This window comes from Carya illinoinensis, chromosome 6 (genome assembly GCF_018687715.1).
Source record: "Carya illinoinensis cultivar Pawnee chromosome 6, C.illinoinensisPawnee_v1, whole genome shotgun sequence".
Taxonomy (NCBI): domain Eukaryota; kingdom Viridiplantae; phylum Streptophyta; class Magnoliopsida; order Fagales; family Juglandaceae; genus Carya; species Carya illinoinensis.
In genome coordinates, this window is record NC_056757.1 from 3246947 (window position 1) to 3270085 (window position 23139).

The window sequence follows — 23139 nt, forward strand, 5'->3', positions numbered from 1 at the left end:
AAGAATAATGCTGGTGTTACCGTTTACAGCATTTTTTAATGATATATTGATTTTAAAAGAAAAAAATTAAAAAATGTTAAAAAAAATATATATAACAAAAGAAAAAAATACATCAAAATAACTAAAAGTAGCTTCGAATAAAAGCAGCAGCTAACAGCGATGGCAGTAGAATTGTCCAAAAAAATAATCAGATGGTAATGAGGATGACAGCTGATGAACTTTTTGAAGATCTGCTTAATCAATCAAAACGAAGCCCGGCCCACTTACGAGTGAAGAATCCCCTAAAAGCGGCCAAGCACCGGCCTTACCATTTGTTCACTCTTCAGCTTTCTGAGCCGAATCCCGTTCTCCTTGTTCCTTGGTCTGCCGCCGTCCTCCTTCCTCTCTCCCTCTACACAGCCGAGCAGTCTACGTGTATCTTCACCGGAAAACGGGGGAGTAACGCCGGGAAATCAACCCAACTCAGTTTTGGTTGTTTGAAACCACCGACACACTCTTCGTTGGTTGCCCCCTTCCCGTTCTCTAACTTCTGCCGAACACGCACGGCTACTGCGCTCAACTGCTTGCCACAACCAATTCTGGTGGGCGCCCATCGCGTTCTGGCGAGTTAAACCCTCCTATATTTTCGGATTATCGTGAGATTTAAGGTAAATTCTATCACCTGCTGCTTCATTCCTGCAATTTGTCTCGAGATATTTCTGCATATATTTTTCTAATAATTATTTCTGTATGTCTATTATTGATGCTACGGAATTGGTTCTTTTATATAATTTTAGGGTTTATATTGGATTTTGGGATGGGCATGACCTTTTGGGGTGATTGGAAGGGATGATCAAATTCTTAGTTGCTTGTGATTGTTTGAATATTCTTGCTAAGTTTGGCGTTATAGAACATTTATTTGATTTTTTCAGGGGGAAGTGGAAGTGAGTTTGTGGAATAGGTAAGTAGGTTTTACGACTTGAAGGCTGGCCGTGAAGAATGGGTCTCCCAGGCTGAGCCTAGCAAGACGGGTTTCCTAGCTCCTTACCTTTATTGAGATACCAAAAAAAAGTCCGCGTTGTAAATTCATGGGGCTGAGTGCTTTAGTTTGGGGTTTCATTGTTTTTGGAGATTTGAGTGCCAAGGATCATGCCAAATCTGAATTTTCCAGATTTAAATTCAGGATGCTCATTTAATTGAATGGGGATGCTAGCGGCTGAGTTATGATGAGAGAGGATGTATTGGAGTTATTTTCATGAGGGAGAAAGTGATTTATGTCCTTTAAAGGAGCTGGTTATGTCGAGAGTGTAAATTTACTCGTATAAGAATCCAGACAGTATGCCATTGTTAAGAATGGACAATTATAAATTGTATTTTTATTTTCTTTTATTATTATTGTTTCTTACTGTTTACATATTTTTGTATGCAGTATCACACGTTGCAAGATAGTTGATAATTTTCTCCTAAAACACAGTGACCAACTTGATGGAGGACTGGGGTAATATTTTCTGCTCTAATTAATGATTATGCACGCCATCAATTTTTTATACCATTGTGTTTCATAGCTGTTGGAAGCTCTTTAGCTATGAAAAAAAGCTTTTGGAAGCTTTTTGATCTATGAGAATAGTAATCTAGTAGTGGTCAGGGGGTGTGGGGGGGAGCTTGGGATGGGCTATAGACTCCGACAATCTAGGTTTGATTCTGCACTAGGAGTTCTCTTGGATTACTTCATACCCTTGCTTGCTTAAAAAAGAAAAACGATTCCATTGCTTGACACGTGTTTTCTTTGAAAAGGTAACTCTTTTGATTCACGATTAGTTACATATTTAAGTTTGAATTGCCTTCCATCTAATATGCAATATGTTTCTGTTTATGCTTTATTGTGTGCTAAACCTGAATTTACCTAATCCTAACTATTTGATGATTGTTGAGTCTCCATAGGACCCATTTTAGTTCACTGATGGTTCCTAATGACTCACTGGTTTATGCCTTTGCCTTTATATTCAACTCCTTAGTTGAATAATGCCATATAAGATGCATGTGTAGGAATTTTCCAGCAAACATTCAATTGATTTAAAATGATTCTTAAAGCCCTCTAATGCAGGGTTTGTGTGCATTTTTTTTGGGATTAAAGTCACTTTAAAATTTAAATCTACATTTTGGTTTAGACTTGGGGGCTTCAATGGTGGGCTTGAGGGCATCAAAAGTTTCTAAGTGTTTGTGTATGCGCATGCTGTCATTCTAGCAATATCAGTGGAGTTTAGCTTGCTATAACTTCTAGGGTTTTGCCACAAGTTTGTGATTTGAGCTGATAGATAGATGGCTCATTTAGATAGTATTCACAGTGTTTTCTACCGAGCCCCCAAGGAAGGTCCAAAGAGCAGCCATTTTTTTTAATAGGTAATTAAGGAGTTTTATTCATAGAAGTAGGCAAAGCCCAAGGACACATGGAGTATACGCGAGAATAACCTAATTAGAGTTTACAATCGAAAGTAGAAGATAATGGATATTCAGCCCGTTACAAACAATAGCCCCCGCCCATAAGAACAAAGTTTTATAAAAGAAAACTTTAAGCTCATCCATTGTTCTCTCGTGGTCTTCGAAGCTTCTATAATTTCTCTCATTGCAAATACACCAACACACACACACACATATATATATATATATAGGAGCCATTCTCCAAATTGTTGCCATTGTGAGTTGCCTCAGAGGCCTCTCTAGCTTGCAAGGAAATCCACCAGTCTAGGAGGCATGACCTATGACAGTTTGATTCTCGCGAAAAGATCATCCCACATTGTCTTGGCCACCTTGCAGTGTAAAAACAAATAATCTACTGATTCACCATTCTTCTTACACATATGACGCTAGTCCAACACTAGTACTTGGCATTTCTTTAAATTATTTGTGTTGAGGGTCTTGTCTAGAGATGCTGTCCATATGAAAAAAGCTGCTTTTGAAGGAGCTTTCGTCTGCTATATACTCTTCCTTGGGAACATGGTCATTCCAAGGCTCGCTAGAACTTGGTAAAATGATCTGACAGTGAATTTACCTTTATTGGAGGGACTTTAGTTCATCTTATTTATGGTATCCTTTGTCATGCTTATAAAATACAATGCCTCATAGAACTTTATTATAGTCTCCAACTCCCAGTCTTGGGCCGCCCTAATGAATTCTGCATTCCATTGAGGGGGGCCACTAGAAAAGACCAAGAGATCGGCTATTACTGCATCATTTTCTTGTGTGAGCTCAAAAATGGCAGGGAAACTGTCTTGGAGGCTTCATTCACCCCATCATTTGTCATACCAAAATCTGACACGAGAGCCGTCGCCCACCACAATATGTTCATGTCTTTGGAAGATCTCTCAATGTCTTCTAATGTATTTCCACAAACCCATCCCATATGTGCCACATACTTCATTCGAGCACCATCCTCTCCAAGCCTCCCCAAACTATGCATCTATAACAAAATTCCATAGGGCCCCCCTCGTGTTGGTACTTCCACAACCATTTACCCAATAGGGCTTGATTGAATTTCATCAAGTTATGAATCTCCAATCCACCTCTAGAAATTGGTCATTGGTATGTACCCCAATATATATATATATATTTTCAATTATAAAAAAATTGGGGTACATGCCAGTGACCAATTAACTTAGTGAAATTTGAACTTTTCCCCCAATCCACTCCACAAGAAGTCCCGTTGTAGCTTCTTCATATGTTTGGAAACTTTTGTGGGGAGTGGGAGCAAGGACAGAAAATAGGTGGGTAAGTTAGAAAGAGTACTTTCAATCAAAGTGAGCCTACCACCTTTACACAAATACAACCTCTTCCAAGAAGCCAATCTGTGCTCCACCTTTTCAACCACACCATTTCAAAAAGCAGACATTTAGAGGTACTGCTGTGCTGTAGAATTCTGCAGTGGCCTAATTTTTCCATTCTTCCATTCTAGCTTTGACTTACAAACTTCAGTCACAGGTAGTGCACAACTGATACTTAACTACATGGTATCGTGTTATCATGCTGTAGCTTAGAGAAACCTTTCCAGTGCTTTCTGGTTTTCAACTCTGTAAATCCTTGAGAAGAAGCTGATTTTTCTTTAGAGTTTCTCCACCCTGAGACTTGATTGTTTTACAAGTGCCTGATACCATTTTATGCAAGTCAGTTTCGCTTGTTATTGAAAACAATTAGTTTTGATCTTCTACCATTTAACCCCATCTGGTCAAGGACCCCCCCTACAGAGTCCATGGGCATGACAGTCCTTCAATGAGGTTAGTAATGTTCTTTTTGGCTGTCTCCTTTTTGTTGATTATGTAAATTGATAGTTGTAGGAAAGTGTTGGTTGCTAAGAATAATGATTTAGCAATCTATAAGCTGATATTATGGTATAACAGCTAATTAGCTGGCTAGGATCCCATTATGCAACTTTTTCTTTTCCCTTGGTGATCCTGTACTGCCCTTGAGTTCTGCCATTGTCACAGGGTTCATTTAACATACTCCAGCATTTAATGGAGCCCTTGGAACAGATCAATGGTCCATACTAGTCAAATAGGCTGACTGTAGAATTCCCTCTTGATGTTGTGACGTTGTTATAGATGATTTCAAAAATTCTTTGAGGTTTAGATGGGGGCGCAATTTATCTCTGCTTTCTTTCACCTTGATTTGTTATAACATAAAAGAATGTCATTTCTTATGCTATGTTGGTCAATATTTAACTTTTTGTTAAGTCAGTTGTTTCTATTGACTTGCACTTGTATGGAAGGGATTTAAAGAAGTTCGCAATAACTGGTTAGTGTTATTTTGTGAGGGACGTAGTATTACTAGTCATGATTATTTCTAATTTCTTTCCATTATAAGTTTTTCGCAAGTTAGTATCCATATATGCTTTCTAGCTAGGTGTTTTCTCTTGTATACATTCAGTGTACTTGGCTATGCCTATTTATATTAATAAATTTTTACTTATAAAAAAAACTGTTATGAATTATATTGTATTTTGTTTTGTTGGAGCTTGCTATTTAGTTTCTCAAGGCATATGCTTTTATATTCAGAGGAAGAGCAAATTCCACCTCTCTTGGCAAAGGATCAACCTAACTACAAATGGGATGATGAAGATGTGGATGACAACGATGTGAAGGAATCATGGGAAGACGATGAAGAATCTACATCGGTATGATGAATAATTGAACAATTATCTATTAGCATTTTTTCCCAACATTCACATTGGAATAAAGGATTGTGTATTGTTTGAACGATTATATCCTTGAATGACTCATATGCTAGATATTGAGGTAATTTTGAATTTGTATTCTGAATCAGAAACTATGATCTCTTAGGTTCTGCTTGGACACTGAGATTTTTTAGATGAAAATTTTGAGTTTTAAGATTATATATTAAAATATTATATTTTAATATTATTATTGTATTGGGATTTGAAAAAGTTAAAAAAAAGTTAAATTGTTTATTATATTTTATATGGGGATTTGAGAAAGTTGTAATGATGAGATGAGAATTTTATGTTTGAGATAAAAATTTCTTTTGGCCAAACAGTACCTTAGAATTTGTTTTCCCAGCTCGTGGATTGGAATAAAGTATTGAGTATCAATTTATTGATTATATCCTTCAATGATTCATTTGCTAGATATATATATATTTTTTTTATCAGCATTCATTTGCTAGATATTGAGGTGATGGTTATGTTTGTAAACCCCTAGGGGTTGGCTCAATTGGTATGGGCCTTGGTCTTGGGTTATGCGCTCCCTAGGTTTAAAAAGTTAAAACCTTTGGGTGCAAGCAATTTCTAGGGGCCACATCCCATGGGTGAAAATTTGATGATTTACTTAATCTGTGTGACTTGGGCATGTTACGAGGGTCCGGAGTTTAACTGGGTAAAAGACTTGTTTACAAGTGTCAAGGTTTCCTTGTCATAAAAAAAAATTGGTTGAATTTGTATTATGAATCAAACAATTGGTGGGACTATGGAGATCACATCATTGGTAAAACAGGTTTGAGTTTATTTCATTTCTGAACAGCTCAGTTGGAAAAAATACAAGTTTTTCTTGAAGTGTTTGCTAATTTTGGAGTTAGGTACTTAGTGTAGCATAGATTCACAATGGATTCATAATTTCATTGATGCTGGTATATTTGCATTTCACAAGGCCGGGTTTTTAAAGGAATAGAGAAGGCAAAGTCATAAAATTGTAAGGATTGTCTTCTTCTGAGGGGTTGAGTCTATATTCTTTTGACTATGACATCTGCTGGTGGATGGTATTTGTTTTACAAGATTGTCCAGAATGACACTACAACATTTGAAATTGAAAAAATCTCTCTCTGAAAACTTGGTTTTGGGTGCATGATGTGTATCTTTAAAGTATTAACAGGCAGGCGCAAGGTAATCATGACTGTGAAGTACAAAATTTTAAATGATGGTTAGAGGAGTTGTATGTGTACCAATGATGATTGGTTTATGTAATTGATTGATGCCTTGTGAATTATAAAAAAAAGGGAAAGAGAAAGGGAAGAGAGTATAGTAATGATGACTGTTATTGTGAATATAATAACACGAGTTTCTAATATAGCATGGTCATTTTTCTTGTAAAAAAGGTAAACAGATTATCTGCAACTAGACAAATACTCTGACATTGATAATTAAAAGGCTACTTTTTATTATTATTATTTTGTTTGTTTTTTTTTGGGGCGGGGGGGGGGGGGGGGGCAGAGAGTGCTTTGGTTGGTGGTTTGGGATACATAATCAAATGAACATGTTAGAAATGATTCAACCTATAGAAAAAAGATGTTACAAATGGCTCCCCATTTGGGACAGTGTACAATAATTGATAGAAAACTACTTTAGTTAAGTTTACTGGTCATATGTCATCCTTTGAAGATGGAATTTGGCTCTGGTCTTGCCTTTTGAATTGAAAGAAACTTCCATACCATGAGACATGTCTGCATTCTTTTTGTTTTCTGCACTTCATTTTCTACTGGTTAATAACAGTGAGTCTGTCCCCAACTAGTTTATTATATTCTTACATTTTAAACTAGACTATGCCAAACTGCCTGATTGTGAAATGGGTACCCGGTTGTCTTTTCTGTCTGGTTCAAATGGGACTTCTCAGGACTAAACCGAAACAACTCTATAATGTGGAGTAATGGCTCTCATTTTTGCAATTATTAAGCCACTAGAATGCCATTGTTAGCTGGAAACTTTTGTGCTCATTTTGATATTATATCTGCTATATATCATATTTAGTTCACTTTTGGAAAGAAAATTCCTGTTTGTTATGGGGCCATTTGACGGAGATCCCCAATGTGCCTACTGCCAAATGATGCTTGGGTTGCCTGTACAGCTGTACTTGTCTCCCAGCACCAAGTAACTTCGACAAAAGTTGCCTGTCCCTGTGGTGAACTAGTGACTACAGCCATATGATATGTAGGCAAGTGGACTAATAAAAAAAACAAAAAAAAGATATGTAGGAAAGTGCAAATCAATTTTGTCTTGTTAGTAGTCCAGTCAAGTGATTGCATGGATGTTTTTTTAGCATGGATGCTTCACTGCATATTTCGTATGTTTTTCCCTTTGGTTTTAAAAAAATTATCGTAGGCTCTTAGCTCCGAAAATTTCCTAAGAACTCGTCTTTAACTTTCAACTTGTTTGATTCATAGATGTGTATTGGACTACGCATTAAAATTGCTATGATGCAGTCATGGTGTTAGGGATCTGTGACATGGAGTGATATGCCAATTTTTCATGTTTGTGATGGTTTGCTTGTTCATGCTAACAAAAAAGCATTGTCTGTATTTGATTGGATCAGGCACCTGAAGTAAAACCTCCAGCTGAAAAGGCCCCAAAGAAACCCACGGTAAAAGCTACTGAAAAGAAGGGGAAAACAGTTGAAGTGGTAAATGAAGAGCCACTAGATCCTGTGGCTGAGAAACTTCGCCAACAAAGGTAAATCTCAAAGACTTGTTTCTGCTAATAATGGATACATTTTTTGTGGGATTAATTGTATGTATAGATATTCCTCTTTTGACTTGCAAATGTTACCCGAAAAACCATATACAAGTATGGATCAACTATATATATTATTTTTTTACACTATCTGCACTGATTATGAACTTGCAGCTATGAGTGTATTTTACTGTTATGGAGTAGGTTTTATTTTTTTACTCATAGCTGGTGCTTTAGGAGCTCAGGCCTAACTTGGGGTATAACTGGTCTTGCAAGTTAGTTTCTTTCAGTATGCCGCTAGTCTTACGAACTAACAGCTTAGAACTTATCTTCTATTATCTAGGATACCGATCTCCTGATGTGGGCTGTGTTCACCCCGGCTCAATTGACGTTTTCTAGCTCTTTATGTGCACAAATAGCATTGAAGTGTTAATGTTGTGATCGATCAGGATGCAGCTTAGTGGTCAAAGGATGGGATTGGGATGAACTTTATACTCACATCCAGGGTTCGATTCTGTGCTAGGACTTTCCTCAGAATATCTGTTAGTTATGGTCGGTGGGGGCAGTGTATATAGGGTTACTTCCCAAGGGTGGGTCCAAAGCGCCCATCGTCAAAACGTGTTAATGTTTGACATGTCTAAATGTTAGATTTAGATATGTCTAAGCTATCTATGGTGAGGTGCCCATTATAATTTACATTGTTGCATTCTTATGAGAGTTTCTGACAGTTAATAGGTTTAGAATTTTTGTACAAGAGGTTACCTATAAGAGAACGTTGTACAAGAGATGGCAAAGTGAAGAATTCAAATCAAATGCAGTTTTGCTATTTACAAGTGGATTAATTTTTTACTCATTCATGAAATGCTACTCACCGTTGAAGTACAAGAAATAAATCATTTTGGTTCACCAAGTCAAAAAATATTTAATAAGAAACCAAGTTCCTTTTGCACGATTTTTCTTCTCTAATTTGAATTACAAAGGGCATATTTATTCATAAAAAAAAATAAATACAAAAGGCATATTGCATTGCAGTAAGTATGATTAACAGTACAGTTAGTTGCAAGTTAATTTGACTTTTTTAACCCCAAGGGGTTGGCCCAAGTGGTGAAGGCCTTAGTCTTGGGGTATCACTCATTTCAAGGTCTTAAGGTTCAACACCTTATGGGTGGAAACAATCCTTTGGGGCCACACCCCCTGGTAAAAAGCCAGCGATTTAACTAGTTCTGTGTAGGAAAACTTCCGAGGGTGTGGTGTACGGGACTGGGTTTACTTTACAGAGGTGGGTTTGAAGGGCCCTAACTTGGAGAGGTTTCCCGACATTAAAAAAGAAAAAGAAAAAAAAGAAAAAAAATTACTTTTTATGATTAAGATACTTGTTCCTGAGTTAGACATGATTAAAATGTAAAACCCAGTACTGTAACAGCTACAGGTCGAGAGAATTTCTTAAAATAACACTGAACAAAAGGATACACAAGGTGAACCCAAAAGAACTAATATCCTTCAACTCGGGTGCATCCTTCCTAAACTCAAAATTTCAGCTTTTGGCATCTAGAAGATGCCTATCAACCTTGTCTACCTCTTATTCTGTTCATCGTGCATAATTGGAGGTGGATTTGGCCCACAGATCTGAACGGTGGCTTGATAAGTTTTTGCCTGTTGCCCACAAATTGTGCCTTGATGCTTATTTCCTATGTTCCTACTAAATATGGGTTTTATTTAGATGCGAAATCAACTCAAAAGATTCAAATACAACTTGTCATCATGCTTTAATCCCACTTGATTAGGAACTTGAACTGATTTCTATTGACTTTAATATTTAAGGCTCGTAAAAAGTTAATAAGATACATCCATCTTTCTTTTTTCGTTTCTGGTATTCTTTGGGGCCTTCAGTGCAATTATTTTCTCCATTACAGGCTGGTGGAAGAAGCAGATTATAGCTCCACTAAGGAACTGTTCAGTAAGAGAGGTGATGAGAAGACCCTTGATAATTTTATTCCCAAATCAGAAAGTGACTTCTTGGAATATGCGGAGCTCATTTCACATAAGCTGCGCTCACATGAGGTGTTGTAAATTGTCTCTGCCTTGTTTAGACAAAAAGATGATGAGAATTTGAGACTTTGCTAAATTACATCTACTTACTGCAGAAAAGTTTCCATTATATTGGTTTACTCAAGGCTGTAATGAGACTATCAATGACTGCTTTGAAAGCAGCAGATGCAAAAGAAGTCTCATCTTCTGTTTCAGCAATTGCAAATGAAAAGCTAAAAGCAGAGAAGGAGGCGAATGCTGGAAAAAAGAAATCAGGTTTTTTTTTTATTTTTGTGTTGTCAAACCTGTGCTTGACACTTCAGAGCATCACACACGGACTTGTGTTAAATGAGTTAATCCCCTGTAATGGATGGACTTTCACTGATATGAAATTTATTGGGTTGGTCTCACCCTTTTTTTAGTTAATGCTCTCGTTTGTTCTTTAATGGGAGTTTTTGAACTACATACCAATAGGCGTACGTCAACTTGTTTTCCTTGCCTGCAGGCTTGAAGAAAAAGCAGATTAATGTTGACAGGCCAGACGATGAGTTGGCTGTTAATGCCTATGAAGCTCTCGATGACTATGATTTCATGTGAGTATCGCAGTTAGTTCCATCCAAAGAATTGGGATTTCAGCATATGGAACAGTGTAGTAGGGATAAGATCCTCCGGCATTTCCCTCCCCAGAGATTAAAGAGTGCTATTGCTGTATCTTGTTTAATAAGAGAATGTTTCAGATTGCCATTTATTTGTCATGGTAAATTTTGTTTGTTTTGGATACCAGATCTACATTTGTCTGCATACAAATGTTGTGCTTTGCATGAGTCGGTCTAAGATACACCCTGTCTCAAATAAAGTTTCTATTTATTGAGATTTTTCGTTGAAAGATTGCATTGAAAAACTTTGTGGTTTGGATGACTATGATGCATTGAAAATTAGAGCATAAAATTTATCAGCTGGATCGGTATTGACGTGCAAGGTAGGTTGGGGCTGCTTTGAACCATATGGTGGGTTTGGATGTTGTTTTATAACGATGTTATCGTGCATTGATGTCGGGTAAAACTGCCATTGTTGTCTGTTAAATCGTATTGCTAGGTACTTTCCAAGCCCTACTATGGTCGTTATTGGGTTTTTCTTTTCCAGGCAAGATAATATAATGGCCAAGAGATTTTTTAAATTTCGTTTCGGATCATTCCAGTTTAAGGACTAGACAAAAAGAAAAAACAAATAAAAAAAAAGTCCCCATAAATCATTAAAAATAAGGAGATTAAAAAAGAGAGATTTGAGGTATACAATTTTAGATTTATATAAAACCCTTTTAAATCTTAAAATTATATGAATATCAACTAGGTTTGGAATTTACAAAAATACCATTTGAATTCAAGAAATTACAAAATTGTCACTGAAACAATTCAGAATCGGCAGAAATTAGCCGAAACGGGTTGGAACGTGTCGGAATTTGAAACCAAACGAAAGAAGGATGTATATTGTATTAGATACTGCACTGGAACTGGAATCGAATGAATTGGAATTCAAAACTATGGTTGAAAGCACATTCAATGATAGGCTGCTTTGAGGAATACCTGCAAAGCTGCAACCACAACAATAAAGGTTGTACTACCATTGATTGAGGTCACCGAAGGAGAACTAAAGAGTGTTTAGTGGAAATTGCATATCCAACGGTTTGCCTAGAAGGGATCTAGATTTATGGTTCCTCCACACGTAGAAGGTGACACCAGAGGCTTATGTGCTAAGGAGAATTGGGTTGCAGAGAGAGGCAACTAATGGCAGGGTAGGCCTACTACCCGCCCCAAACGGGGGGATAGCCAGCTGCCCCGTGGTGGCTGATGGATGGGTAGGCCTGCACTTGCCCTATGCAAAATTCTCCTTCTCGAAACTCTATGCAACATCTATCACCTGCCAAACTTGAATTGGTTTTTCTCAATTTAATCTAGTTCTAATTACAAATCAAAGTCTCCATGGTGTTAGGAGATAACAAATTCTTAAATGGGTCTAATATGGGCCTATGATGTTAATTGCAGGCTTTGAGGCTATGGTAGAAATATGGATGACCAAAATACTATGAATGATCTCTATGAGGACAGGATATTTGACTGCAAATCCAACTGCAGATAATCACAACGTTAACTAATCCCATCCTTCATTGAAAACAATTCAAACCTTCATCGATTTCAAAAATACTTGGTCCAAAATCTCCCGTTTCCAATGTAAAAAAACGTGACGCCGTTTAATATAATAAGACAATATAAGATTATAATAAACATGCGGGCGGGCGGGAGGGAATCCACACCCGACACCTGCCCCGTATTGCCGTCCAAACAGGTGAAGCCCGCACCACCCTCTCATATACTTCTAACCAAATTAATGTCTGCAAGTCAACATGACAGATTTCTAGAAAAAAGTAACCCTTCCCGTGATCTGCCAGTGCGATACAACAATCATATAGAGCTCTGTTTTCCTAGTTTACTTTCTCTTATAGAATTTGCACAAACTTCATGTTTTTAAATATGTAAAAGATATACCATGTCTGTTACCACCTAATTCTAAAAAAAGAAGCTTTTTCGATTACTTAATTATCATACAGTGATGATTAAACATATCATTATATATAAAATTTAGGAAGGTCATGAGTTATATATTATCTGATGCTAGTGCCTTTCATTTAAGAGAGAAAAAAAACGGGTCGCCTTTTTCTGCTTTTGGAAAAGAGAAAATTTTCACTTTTATGGCTCGATTGGTTCGCTTTAATGGATGATCATCATTCGGCAGAATTCTCTCGAGCGTCTCCATCCACTTTTATGCTCATGTGCTCTCAAATTAATATTGCTGCAGTCAGTTTAGTACCACGCACGTTTTCTTCTTCTTCTTCTTCTTCTTCTTCTTGTTTTGTTTTATTTTGTTTTGTTTTGTTTTTTTTTTTCTTTTTGCAAACATGTTTTGAAATTTATCTCACTCATTTTTCTCTTTCTAACCAACTCAAGATTGAAATGGGGAAGAAAGTCCAAAAGTGGGTGAAAGAAAGGGTCGAATATTTCCCATGCTACCAAACTTTACCAAATGCACCTTTTTCGTTGACAAACAGGAACGAGAATCACACTTGAATTTCTCAGGAGCTGATCTACCATGTAGAATTTTTCTGAATCTGAACTAAAAGCTAAAGAATAAGAAAAATAGACAAGGAAACTGAAGCTATTCCATCTTAACTTCCCTTCATAACAGAGCAGATATATGAAAGATGTAAGTGATGCATGCCCAGCAGCACTACAGACTATTACATTCCTCCAAAAGCTTAAACAAACTGAAGAACACCATCATCAAACACTTAACAAACTAGCTAGCTAGCTACCTCGTATGCATCTCTTACATCCCATGTTTCCAGCATTAATCCCAAATAAAAGAAAACAAGAGCAGGAAAAAACTTAAAAAATACAATAACATGCACATGGTTAAACATGGAAGATAATACAATTAGACCTAAATTTAAAGGTAAATTCGGACCATTACCCTCAATTCCCCGCGATGCAATATTGACGCTCTCCCGATTCTACTCCTTATAGTAGGCTAGAAACTCAGGAGAGTGCAATTGCAAAGCCTGGTTTAGTTTGTTCTTCTGCTATCAGTTCTCACCCATATTTGCAAAAGAACCCTTCTCTGCCATGTCGCCGCGGCTGCAGACCACTGCTTCCTTCAACCCCACCACCCAACTCCACCAACTCTGTACTCACCGTGATGATCATGTTTTCTAAAGCCATGTTAAAATGAGCTGAAACTTTGAACTCCTGATAGTACTAGAGCTAGCTAAGTACCGAGAAAGAGAGACTAGAAAGAGTGTTTTGAGTATAGGGCTGAGGGGACATCATGGGTCGTATATAAAGGCGAGATTGTAGCTTTTGGTTCAACGTGAGTGGGATTTATTTTTATTTTATTTGTTATCATTCCTTTTCCAATTTGGTAATATATTTGTTTTGTGTATATATATATACATGTATATATCTTAAAGTGTGGTTGAAATTTTTGGTCCAAGCTCGTTAGGGGCATGTTTGTGGGGAAATGCAAACAACTCCACTAACTCGGTTTTCAAGGATCTTGGAGTTTTCATATTATTCTCATTTGGGTGAGAAAAGAGGCCGGGCACCGATATTGGGGGAGGCCGATGGCTACGATGTGAGCGTTCTCATTGTAGTTGTGATGAACTCTCGATCCAAAGTTTTCAATCAAACTTTGCATTAATTTCTATATCACACCATAATGCCAACGGATGGTGGACACCACGAAAAGGATCGCTCCGATTCAAATTTCCTTTACTTATGGCATAATGGGCGATGGATGATTCTGATAATGCGATATCAGCTCAGTATAAAGCTGCATGTTTATAATGACCATTATTGCCGCTTGACTTGAATATATATGCTAAATGTGTCGACTTTTTGTGGTCTAAACTGTTTAGATTTGAAGGGGAGAGAAAGGAGGAAGAAAGAGTACATCAATGCTAGTATATATGAGAGAGTTCTTATGGTAGATCAGATGCTCAAGCGTTAGTAGTTGACTCAATAAAGTTAAATTTTAGCTTAAAAATAATTAAAATGTAAAATAAAGTGTAACAATAGGCTCATCAAATGAATAGTAAATTTAACTATTAACTATATGGCTAATCAAATTTATTGAGCGGAAAGGACTAGTCAAATATTATTTTTGGACTAAAAAATTCATTTCTCGCTGCCTACTTCTCTCCCACGTAAGAAGAAAAAGCTGAAAAAAAACCCGCAAAATGTTCTCTACCTTTCCTCTCCCTCACTTTGAACAAAACCTACACACCGAATGCCAACGCCATCTTCTCCCACCATCGCACTGAACGGCAACGCCATTGACTCCAACCATCGCTACCGTAAGCAATGCCGAACTCCATTTTTCTCTCTCTATTTGTTTTTTTCTCTGGGATTATAGGCTTTAGTTGGATTGTTCTTTGATTTGTAGATTCTTTTGGTTTTTTCTCTTGATGCATTGTTCTTCTATGTTTCATTCTTCTTTGCTTGGGTGATGCGATTTTTTGGATTTTCCAACCTTTGATTGAATTTCTAGATGTGATTTTCTAGTTTTGCTTCAGTGCGATTTCTTGATTCCGTTGGCTGCAATTTTCTTGATTCTATGGGTTGTGATTTTCTTGATTCATGAGCACACGATTTCTTTTACCTCTTATTTGTTTGGTTGTTGGGTAAGAAAGTGTAGGAGAGGAAAGAAAGATTGATTCATGAGCACACATTTTTGGCCAGATTTAACACCCTTCCCTTCTTTGGTATGTTAGCCGTATTCTTGTAGAAATAATTCCATCAGAAATAATTCTTGTAGAAATGCTTTTAGAGTGGCCCCATTTTAAGTTGATTTTGATCAAACGGTACATTTAGCCGTGGGTGGGTCTGGAATGTGTGGATTATCTAGAAGAAAAGCCATTAAGATCATAGAAACGTAGTTAAAAGTCTATCTTATATATGGTGCAGGTAAAAAGTTTTGTCTTAAATGTAGTTAAAACGGTACATTTTGCACATGCCATTATGTTTCAGCCATAAATTCCAGAGTGCAGGTAAAAAATTGGTCTTCTTATATGAGGGGCATGAAAAAAAATACTGTGGTAAAATGGTCTATCTATCTATCTATCTATATGCGTATATATGTCAGATTCAAGTGTGATGGGTGATATCTAGTTCCTTGTCCCATATCTCTTGTTAGGAATAGATTCATCCACTCACCATGATGCCTACTTCACAAATTTTCTAAATAACATTGACTTTTTGATGAGTGCCACAAATGAACAAAAATTCTCTCCACCCTGAGTTGAGGTTATTGAAGTTGAATTGAGTGGACGAAAAACACAACGAGGTAATAATTTTAGTAATGAGGAAGATTCTTGCTTGTGGAGGGATGGCTTAAAACTTTCTTAGATAGGATACAAGGAAAAGGTCAAAAGCACATGATGTTATGAAAAAGAATTCATAAATATTTTAAGGAAAACAAGAAATTTGACTATTTAGGTAACTACACATCTCTAATGAATCAGTGGTCGACAATTCAACAAGCTACAAATAAGTTTTGTGGTTACTTGGCCAAAGTCGAAGGAATGCATTCAAGTGGATTTAATGAGCAGGACATGGTATGTTTTGCACATTTTAAGCTTATTTTTTCAACATGCTACTTATTTTGCACCTTGTCAGCTTATTTTTTAACATGTTATTTTTTTTTTTTAACATCTACTTATTTAGAACCACGGTGCTTTATGTATGTAGATGGGCAAGGCAAATGTCATGTGCTTGGAGTTAGAGAATAAGTCTTTTAACTTTGATCATTGTTGGCTGGTGTTAAGATTCCATTCAAAGTGGGTGAAACATATGGAAATAATGAAGCCGAAGAAGAAACCAAGTTTGAATGGTTCGACACCAAATTCAATAAATCTAGGCGAAGATGAGGATTTTCATATTGCATATTCAAATTTGGAACGACCAATAGGTCGTAAAGTAGAAAAAGAGAAATGAAAGAGAAAAGAAATGACGAACTCCGATTCTCTCGTGGTACTAAATGAGATGGCGAAATTAGAAAGAGTAAACTCGTGCTTATGCAATAAGCACATGATCATGACAATAAAATATTGTGTCTTAGGCAAGAGGAAGTGAGTCTTAGGCATGAAGAAGTGCATATTCAGAAAGAGAAGGTGCTATTTCATCCGAAACCTCATTCAAAAATATTTGTGAGGATAGATTGGAGGATTAGCAAAATAGTCGCGAAATAGATTTTGGTAGACTTGCAATCGATCGCGCCTTAGGAATCTACGGGCTTTTTTAGAAGCACCTAGTGAGCTTGATACTTCTTCTTCGTGATATTTTTAGAAGAATCTACATGCTTTTAAAATATAGCCGTTAAAAAAAATATCCATTGGAGAAATATAGCTGTTAAAAATAGTCTTTGAAAAAAATAAAACTAAAAAAATATTTTTTTGATAAGTAAAAATAAGACTAAAAAAATATATCCAACTCATATGATATGACTATTGGAAAAATATGATATTTGAAAAAAATATAACTATCAACTTTAATACAACAATAATACAACCATAAACAATAATATAATCATAAACTTTAACATAACAATAATACAACCATAAATTTTAATACAGTAATAATATAACCATAAATTTTAATACAATCATAAACTTTACTACAATAATAAACTTTGATGCAATCATAATATTTAATATAATTATATTTAAATTATAATTAGAATTAAAATAATAAAAAAATTTAAAATTAATATTTTAATAGAATAGTAAAAAATTTATTGAGTCTATTATTTGATTTTATAAAAAATAACTAGTTAAAATTTATAAAAATAAATTTTTTAACTAAATTTTAATTAAAGTTCATTGAGTTCACTGCTAATACCTGGATTTGGCTCGTCAGTATATCATGTAAACGTAGTGTTACAAATTTCTCACTTTTGCGCAAGACACAAGTTTTCATGGAAAAACTTTTTGATTTAATTACCCTATTATTATTATTTTTTTTGATGGAAATATGTTTCATTGCATTCATTAGTAAACGAAGTTACAACTGTGATTTATTGAGGCTTGGAAAGATGGATCGAATATATATATATGTAGGATATTGGGGGGACATTAACCTAGAATGGTGTGCATGGAATTTAGAAAGCTAGCAGACCTGCATATTGGACCAGATTTCGGCTGACCCTGTCTACTAATGAATTGCCTATATATGTGCAATATGTATGCATGGATGATTGAGTAATAATTATATGTGCAAAATGCAATGTGCATGCATGGATGTTGGGGTGTTTTTCATTATCTACTAGCACCCCGGGAAAAAAACATTTTTTGAGTTTAAAAAAAAAGGAAAATACACCGAGAACTGGCTGTTCATGTTGTTGGATATATATATATATATATATATATATATATATATATGAAAGAAATTTTACATTTATATAGTAGTTGATCAAAGTGAGCCAGTCAAAGTATCCATATATTTTACATTTATAAATCCACCTTCTCATGACCACCCGATCAATTTTTCTTATTAATATAAATATAGAATTCGATTTCAGCCAATTATATTTTGTTTAGAAACATTATGCTTAATTAATTAGTCCGGCATCAACATGTGGCTATGTAGCTATTAATAATTAAATTAATTTATCGACTGAGTTGTACGTAGTAGTATATATATAGTAGTACTGCTTTTTAGAAAGAGACTTCCAATCTTTTAATCTCATATTGTTAATTCGAATATCACGTTCGATGTGATTAACAATCACAAACAAATATAGTTGAGCAAAATGTCGTTTTTTATTGTTCAATCAAATCACAAACGGATCAAATGTCAATCCTTCTAATTCAATCGTGAAAGCTATATATATATATATATATATATGTATGTATGTATAGTTTCACTCTCTCACAAAACACATAAACGGAATTTTTTAATAATGGCATAATTAGGTGGTAACCTTATGTAGGTAAAAGGTCACTTCTTAAACCATATGTTGGGGAAAGGAGTTAGACTAGACTGCATGAAAATTTATTTGGACACTCGTTAAGTGTGATCTGCAAGATCTGTGCACCATTTTTTTAAAAAATGAATATATTTAAAGACGTATCTTCTTAAAAAAAATTCATTTTATAATAATGGATTCTACTATTATTTAAAGGAAGTATACAAGCTGATTTGTATATCCAAGAACTATATCTAGTATTACTCGGACAATATATATCATGATGTGAATACTAAAGTGCAATTTAATCTTAAAAAAATCTATTTGCAAGTATAATTGTGTACTAATATGTACACCATCTAATATGATTGATAAAAAAATAAATTTTATTGAAAATAATGCTAATTTAACTTTTAAATATGAAGGAATTAGTATTGATACGCATATTAGTACGCAACTTTACTTATATATAGCAAAACTCTTTAATCTTATATTATTTATGCTCTACTATTTGTTGATGTTAAATATATATATATATAAGTGATTAAATTATAGCAATGTCCTTGTCCTTTATTTTCTAGATATCAATTCTATTTGGTGAATTTAAGATGAGCGTGTTTTAATCATATGATCATATCAATTACGTACATGCATCACTACATGCAAGGAATTCAGTCTTTTCCTGAGCTACAAATTTGCCGCTATAATCCCAAATTTCGCTGCAAATAATTTATTCCAACGGTTTCCTCTTCACTGTAGGGTTGGTTGCCAAAAATTGGTTGCGATATCTAATTTTTACCAACGATTTGCAATAATTGTTGGAAATAAATTTATTTTCGACGGGTTGAAATCGTCACAAATAATGAATACAAATGCAAGGAAAAATCCCAACGGTTGCTAATATCATTGTTGGGAAAGATATTTATTTCACGACCACTATTTTTCTTTGTTTAAACATATTGCTTGAACATATTACACGAAGAGTACTGTGTGTTATATATTTTGACCTACAAAACCAATTCCATATAAATTATATATAAAGGCATTACTGTGTGCATACGAATTGAACTTTATTATACCACGTGTAACGTACGAAACCTTTGCAAATATCATTTCTTTCTATTTTTTATTTACATTTAGAAAAAAGATATTCATAATGGCAATGCGCAAAGTATTCAAGTTGGGTAGATCACTTGCAATATTGGAGGGAACCCATCAATCTTAGATGTTTAATATATATATATATATATATATATATTTATATATTATAAGATTCACATGATTTTGAAAATCTAAATACTCATTTGATTAAAATTGGGGTACGATCCATCTTCTCTAAAGAAAAACAAAACCACATTTGGTTTGAGTGAAATATAGACATACAAATATTAATAACAGAATATTAATTGGTCTTTATCATTATATTTCATGAAGCAAATGAATTCTCATATTTCTGATCTCTTCTTTTGACATAGAATTTATTTACTTTACTACTATTTTCAAAATATTGTGAACAAGAAAAAAAATAAAAAATAGAAGGATGTTTAATATTACGCAATAAGACAAATATACATGAGTCTAAATATTGCAAGTAGATCACTTGCAATAGAGAGAATCTTAAAACCGGTCCATCCATCTTTCTAGAATTAACAGCCCACCAATATCTAAGTTACATGTAGGCTTCCCACCACAATTATCATTTGGATGCACAATATTAGATTTTAAAATTTACTCTCCTCCCCTTTCTCACAAAACACTTATGAATCTGGTTTTTGTCTACCCATTCCCTCCCACCAATTAACATGAGGATCATCATATTCCTGAATGCCTCAGTTGATCGCCCTTGCCAAAAGATCTCTTGAAACTCCAACAAAGCAACTAGTTCACACAAAAATGAGCATCGACCCATCATCACAAACTTACTTAAATCCTTATAGAAGCACCAATTTTCATCATAAAATGTCAAATTTCCTTTCCTCCAAGCCCCCCACGCTCCTTTCATCCAAGCCAATCAAAACGGCCAATCGAATCAAATGCAATTTATACGCAAAGTGTTAAGGAGAAACACTTGGATTGAGATGCAAAGAGTTAATCAAAGAAAGCAAAGGTAAGGTAGCTTTTTTGTTTTTTTTTGCTCCACTCGAAGTTCTCTCTCTCTCTCTCTCTCTCTCTCTCTCTCTCTCTCTCTCTCTCTCTCTCTCTCTCTCTCTCTCTCTCTCTCTCTCTCTCTCTCGTGGTGATTGTTATTCACAGTAAACTATGAAATTCCCTTCCTCTTCCTCTTCTTCATTACTTTTTATCTGATATATATATATATATATATATATATATATATATATATTTTCAATACACAAACACATAGAACACGAGAAGAACAGAATAGCTATTAACTTTATTATTGTGAGGTAGGCGACATACGGCACCACAAACAACCGGTTGGAGGCTTCGAGGGCTTGTGACTAGATGGAGGCTTTAAGAAGGGGTTGCGACGGGCTGGAGGCTTCGACGGGTTTGAGCGAAGGAGATGAGGGGCATGAGTGAATTTTTGATAGAATAGATGAAAGGGAATGGCTCGTGGGTGAAACATCTCTTGCAAGTGATGCTATTCTGTGTGGTTAATATTATTGTAATTATTGTGTGATTTCTGACGTAGTTGCATGTGAAAGGAGGATTTCTATACATCAAATAATAGCTCGACTGCTTATTATTGGGTAGATGACAACTGTTTCTCATCTTTCTTTCTTCTTTTGACAAAGGATTTTACTTTACTACTACTTTTAAAATATTGCGAACAAGCAAAAAAAAAAAAAAAAAGAGAGGGAGGAAGGAAGGAAAATTAATTGGTCAAAGTGGGCGGTGGGGTACACATGCACAACCTTGAATTTGAAGAAATAATTGTAAGAGACATAGAAACATCCTTTTAGATAGGCAGGCAGGCAGCTCTATCGTTAGAGGATCCACGAAGCTGCTAACTAACAAAGAAAAATGCAGCTGTATGCATGATCATGACTACTTTATCGTGGATGTATATTTTGTCCACGACAGTATAGAAAGCAAAGATATAAAGCCTATGCATAAGTCAGCGATGAGATTCTCTCTTTCTTCTTTTGCTGTTCAACTCACCCTCCATCTATATAATTTTCATAATTTCGTCCCATCTTTATTTTATTTATATGAAAAATAGTATTATTTAAATAATACTATGTTTTTCATATTAGATTTTATCTGCGGATCACATGATTGACTAATGTGACATATCAATTATTGTGATTAAAAAATGATAAAATTTAAGATAAAAAATAATAATTTCTTTTCAAGATTTAGATCGTGCATGTGAAATCACTACTTGTCCTAATTTCTAAAAATTTAAATTGATGAAAAAGTAGATTTTATTATTTAAACTCATTACTTATTTCAAAACTTTAAACAAAGGGAAAGAAGTATATTTTATTTTTTGTATTATATTTAATTACATCCTTCTACTCATATTCGCACCAAAAGTCAGTGGGGAGTCTTTATAACGTACAGAATAGTCTCACCTATTTGCTTTCTTTTAAATGATTTGAACAGCTTTGAAGTTTTGAACTAGACTGGTAGGATAAATGATATTTGTAGTCGTAATTGTGCAAACGTCGCACATTTTTTTTGAAAAAAGTGAATTAATACGGGATCTATATAAAAAAAAATTAATTTTTTAATCGTAGATTTCGCTCTTTTTTAAAATAATTGCGTGACGTTTGCATGCTTCACGATTGTATGTAGAATTACTCCACTATTAATAAATATATGATCGATATATATAAAATCCAAATTCTTTTATCGGGTTAAAAAGATAGGTATATCATATTATAAATGGGATGGTTTATATCATTTTTTTTCCTTTGTTGTCTCTGGGCGAATTGGTGTTTATCAACTTAAAAGAAACATTATTACCTTTCAATAATTTTTGTTTATACGAGTAAAGAGGTGGAAAAAAACTAGGCACTTGGCACTTCTTAATTATCTAATGCTATGATAGAATATTATGTAAAATTATCATTTATCTTAATAGTTATTTAATTATTTATATTATATTCTTAATATTTCTCCTCACGTGTGGGTTAAAATTAACTCTCCCTCAATCATGAGTATCACAACACATAGAATATTTAAGTAAATGAGGTAGAGTGTAGAGTGAAGATTCGAACTCAGGACATTAATTACTCTGACTCCATATGAAATTACTATTTATCGCAAAAGTTAAAATTGACGGAAATAGATAAATTTAATTATTTGTATTATATTTTTTACATATTTATCTATAAAACATGCAGTATCCTGTTTTTCATTAACAGCTCTAGTTTAGTTAGTTTAGGAAATAAACAACGGTTGAACAAAAACATTAGGAACCAAAACTCGTAGATATATAGCTATATATATGTACTTACATCATGAGCTCTTATAATTAAACTCGTATATTTTTATATTTATTTTTTAAATTTTGTTTTAAATTTATAATGAGATTAATTATCTTAAATAAGATAAAAACGAATATTAATGTTTCTACAGATAGATGACGTTTAAATCTTTACAATTAATATAAATCTTTTATACAGATAAATATCACTTGTATGCAGGAATTGCATACAAAGTTAAAAACCATACAAACATTATGTTCTCAAAATTACAAAGAC

General features: G+C 34.6%; 1 protein-coding gene and 1 long non-coding RNA gene across 4 annotated transcripts; both read left to right on the forward strand.

Annotated features, from left to right (window-relative positions):
• Nucleotides 1–239: 239 nt before the first annotated feature.
• On the forward strand, nucleotides 240–10838 carry LOC122313123 (eukaryotic translation initiation factor 3 subunit J-like). 3 transcript variants are annotated; one of them, XM_043127864.1, is made up of 8 exons: nucleotides 240–647; nucleotides 912–940; nucleotides 1409–1477; nucleotides 5025–5143; nucleotides 7788–7924; nucleotides 9838–9985; nucleotides 10069–10228; nucleotides 10458–10838. In XM_043127864.1, exons 3-8 carry the CDS (start codon nucleotides 1465–1467, stop codon nucleotides 10547–10549), a joined length of 669 nt encoding a protein of 222 aa, XP_042983798.1. In that variant the 5' UTR covers nucleotides 240–647; nucleotides 912–940; nucleotides 1409–1464; the 3' UTR covers nucleotides 10550–10838. The 3 variants fall into 3 exon arrangements, with proteins under 3 accessions (XP_042983798.1, XP_042983797.1, XP_042983799.1); XM_043127863.1 differs by lacking the exon at nucleotides 912–940 and having other exon boundaries at nucleotides 242–647; XM_043127865.1 differs by lacking the exons at nucleotides 240–647; nucleotides 912–940 and adding an exon at nucleotides 953–1315.
• Nucleotides 10839–20129: 9291 nt separating this feature from the next.
• LOC122314445 lies at nucleotides 20130–21180 on the forward strand. The gene is made up of 2 exons (XR_006243713.1): nucleotides 20130–20573; nucleotides 20876–21180. It is a non-coding gene; the product is annotated as an uncharacterized LOC122314445 (long non-coding RNA).
• Nucleotides 21181–23139: the final 1959 nt, after the last annotated feature.

Excerpts from the sequence above, each read along its gene's own strand:
- LOC122313123 (XM_043127864.1), top strand. Across the intron at positions 9,986-10,068 it reads ATAAGCTGCGCTCACATGAG|AAAAGTTTCCATTATATTGG; the intron begins GTGTTGTAAATT and ends TACTTACTGCAG. Across the intron at positions 10,229-10,457 it reads TGCTGGAAAAAAGAAATCAG|GCTTGAAGAAAAAGCAGATT; the intron begins GTTTTTTTTTTA and ends CCTTGCCTGCAG.